The 3,123-nt window shown below is 45.4% G+C and overlaps 2 protein-coding genes across 3 annotated transcripts in view; both read left to right on the top strand.

Moving 5' to 3' along the window:
- On the top strand, positions 7 to 1,166 carry LOC109125836 (polyribonucleotide nucleotidyltransferase 2, mitochondrial-like). Its single transcript, XM_019228267.1, has 3 exons — positions 7 to 562; positions 661 to 773; positions 876 to 1,166. The coding sequence occupies exons 1-2, from the start codon at positions 38 to 40 to the stop codon at positions 769 to 771; spliced, it is 636 nt and encodes a 211-aa protein (XP_019083812.1). The 5' UTR covers positions 7 to 37; the 3' UTR covers positions 772 to 773; positions 876 to 1,166.
- The window catches only part of LOC104705730 (high affinity nitrate transporter 2.7-like), a 5,546-nt gene continuing 3,824 nt past the window's right edge, over positions 1,402 to 3,123 (top strand). Inside the window, exons 1-2 of one of the 2 annotated variants that reach the window (XM_010421796.2) lie at positions 1,406 to 2,723; positions 2,812 to 3,123. In XM_010421796.2, the coding sequence (XP_010420098.1) occupies positions 1,567 to 2,723; positions 2,812 to 3,112 (1,458 nt within the window). In that variant the 5' untranslated portion in view covers positions 1,406 to 1,566 and the 3' untranslated portion in view covers positions 3,113 to 3,123. Of the gene's footprint in view, positions 2,724 to 2,811 lie in introns of both variants that reach the window. The other variant, XM_010421797.2, reaches the window with a different exon arrangement.

The following is a 3,123-nucleotide window of genomic DNA, read 5'->3' as shown; positions in this document are numbered from 1 at the left end:
CATAGAAACGTCTAGTGTTGGAGAGACAGTTGCAAGCATGCCCAGTATCGTTACGCCACCTCAGAAATCTAAGTTAGCAGTTCCTGCAGTTGTCATCCGTACTGCTGTAGAGTGTGATGAGGCAGAGAAATCTTCCCCTGTGGACAAGAACAACAAACCTAAACGCGCCGCAACACCGAAACCAGACCGGAAACCCAAATCCACTGCCTCTAAACTGACTGCGTCACAAAAGGAAAAAGAGGCACTTGAACTTTGTGCTCCAGAAGAAATTATAGCTGAATGTGGTGAGACTCTGAAGCAAGACAGGAAACTAAAACCCGCTTCTCCGAAAAACAATAGCACAGCTTCAATAGTTTCTGATTCTAATCTAGTATCATCTTCAAAAGCTAAGAAATCAACTAGGAAGGAGGATCAATATGAGAACAAGGCGGAAGAGAGTGCAACGGTTAGTACCCGAGAACTGAAAATAGGAACAGAGATGATGGCCAAGGTGCAACAGGTTCGACCCCTTGGATTGGTTCTTGATTTAGGTGGTGGAATCCGCGGTATGTACAAATTCGAGGTATGTTTCAGAAAGTTACCCTTTTACTTGTTCTCCCATGTTCTTAGTTAAGTTGAAGCGATACTTAATTCTTGCTTGCTTACTATGTATGAGTACAGGATAATGAAGAAACAGAGTTTGAAGAGGGAGACACATTGCAAGTAAAATGTACAAGTTTTACAACAAAAGGAATCCCTGAGATGGTTTTGGTTGATGAAGAGGAAGACTAGTGGTAAACTCTCTTTCCTCTCTAGAAGGCTTTCAACCCAAGGGATCATGTGGAATCAATATCATACGAGAGTTTTTCCTTCAAATGTTTTTTTTTTAATCACAGGGATTGAATCAAGAGATGATCTTTAGCTGATTTTGGTGAGCAAGGTAGATAGATTCATTGGCGTCACAAAGGAGTTTTCCTCGAGGGAAAACTAATGCAATCAGTAGCGATAACCGGGTAGACCAAAGAGAAATTCAACCCGACCGGTGAATTTGGCGTGTTGTTTTGTTTCTCTTTTATTGGGGGGTGTTTTATGGAACCGATGTGGCGGGTCTGTTTAGTGTAATACTCTTAGTAACTGATCGTATTAAGATTTTCGAAAGGTGCGTAACGTAAGTTTCATCGCTTTTATCCCGTTTCTGCAAAAATACAAAAACTTAGTCGGCAGCTAAAAAAAACTTACGCATCCCAATAGCATTTTCTTGACAGATATGAGTTGTCCAAATATCTTACTATTTTTATTAAGAACAAAAGAAGAATTTTGTACGTCTTTTATTTGGTTCTTGTTCGGTTAAATATGTATTTTAGATATTTTTGTAAATTACACTCGAAAATTGCCAAAAGTTTGCCTCTCACACATTTTAAATGTTTTTTTTTTTTTAGTTTTTATGTCTACCATTGAAATGTTCATTTAAAGATTAAACTCAGTTGACCTACCAAAAAAGGAAAATTTAAATTCAAAGATAACGTTTTCATTGGGTGGTCGTGTAAGTAAGAGTCGTCGTCAGCGAGTTTTTCTACTCCCAGAGTAATGGAGCCATCTCAACCGTCGCTTTCACATACAACTGTCCCGGTGGATTCCGACGGCCGAGCCACCGTGTTCCGGCCATTCTCTCTCTCCTCACCTCACTCACGAGCCTTTCACCTAGCATGGCTCTCACTCTTCTCCTGCTTCTTCTCCACTTTCTCAATCCCTCCTCTCGTCCCCGTCATCTCCTCCGACCTCAACCTCTCTGAATCCACCGTATCCGCCGCCGGGATCGCCTCCTTCGTTGGCTCTATCTTCTCTCGTCTCGCTATGGGACCACTCTGTGATCTCATCGGACCAAGAACTTCCTCGGCTATCCTCTCTTTCCTCACCGCTCCAGCAATTCTCTCCGCCGCCTTCATATCCTCTCCGACGTCGTTCATCCTCCTTCGTTTCTTCGTCGGCTTCTCCCTCGCTAATTTCGTAGCCAATCAGTACTGGATGTCATCCATGTTCTCCGGTAACGTCATTGGCCTCGCTAACGGCGTCTCAGCAGGTTGGGCTAACGTCGGCGCCGGTATCTCTCAGCTCCTTATGCCTCTCATCTACTCCACCGTCGCCGAGTTCTTTCCACGCGCCTTTGCTTGGCGCGTGTCTTTCGTGTTTCCCGCCGTTTTTCAGGTTACAACCGCCGTACTCGTTCTTCTCTACGGCCAAGATACTCCCAGCGGCAACAGAGAAACATCGAAACAGAACAAAATCAGAACTCCGGAAGGAGATAAAGGAGAAGGAGAACATTCCAATTTCGTTGAGATTCTTATCGGCGGACTTGGGAATTACAGAGCGTGGGTCTTAGCTCTGCTCTACGGATACTCGTACGGCGTCGAGCTCACGACGGATAACGTGATCGCCGGATATTTTTACGAGCGATTCGGGGTGAATCTGGAGGCGGCGGGGACGATCGCGGCGAGTTTCGGGATATCGAACATAGCGTCGCGACCGGCGGGAGGAATGATATCGGACGCGCTGGGGAAGAGATTCGGGATGAGAGGGAGGCTCTGGGGACTCTGGGTGGTGCAATCGGTGGCTGGGTTGTTGTGTGTGTTACTCGGACGAGTTAACTCGCTCTGGGGATCCATCGCCGTCATGTGGGTCTTCTCTGTTTTTGTTCAAGCTGCTTCTGGCCTTGTCTTTGGCGTCGTCCCTTTCGTCTCCTCCAGGTTTTGGTTAAGCGTCGGTTTGATTTTGATTTGGTTTGGTTTGGTTTGATTTATTCGGTTAACTTTTGTTTTTATGAAATTGACACAGATCTTTAGGAATGGTGGCGGGGATTACGGGAAGTGGCGGCACTGTGGGTGCGGTGGTGACGCAGTATCTGTTGTTTTCAGGCGATGGTGTTAGGAAACAGAGAAGTATTTCACTTATGGGTTTGATGATGTTTGTGTTTTCACTTTCTGTTACATCTATTTACTTTCCACGTTGGGGTGGAATGTGTTGTGGCCCTTCGTCGTCGTCTTCTGGAAGTGAAGATGTTTCCCGGCGACTTCTGGACGACGATGAAGAGGAAGATGGTAAAGTGAGAAGTGGTAGACTTCGTCCCGTTTGTTGATTGCGTATTTG

The sequence above is a fragment of the Camelina sativa genome, chromosome 8, assembly GCF_000633955.1.
Source record: "Camelina sativa cultivar DH55 chromosome 8, Cs, whole genome shotgun sequence".
Lineage (NCBI taxonomy): Eukaryota > Viridiplantae > Streptophyta > Magnoliopsida > Brassicales > Brassicaceae > Camelina > Camelina sativa.
Note: the sequence above shows the minus strand (reverse complement) of the source record. Positions and strands in the feature narration are given on the sequence as shown.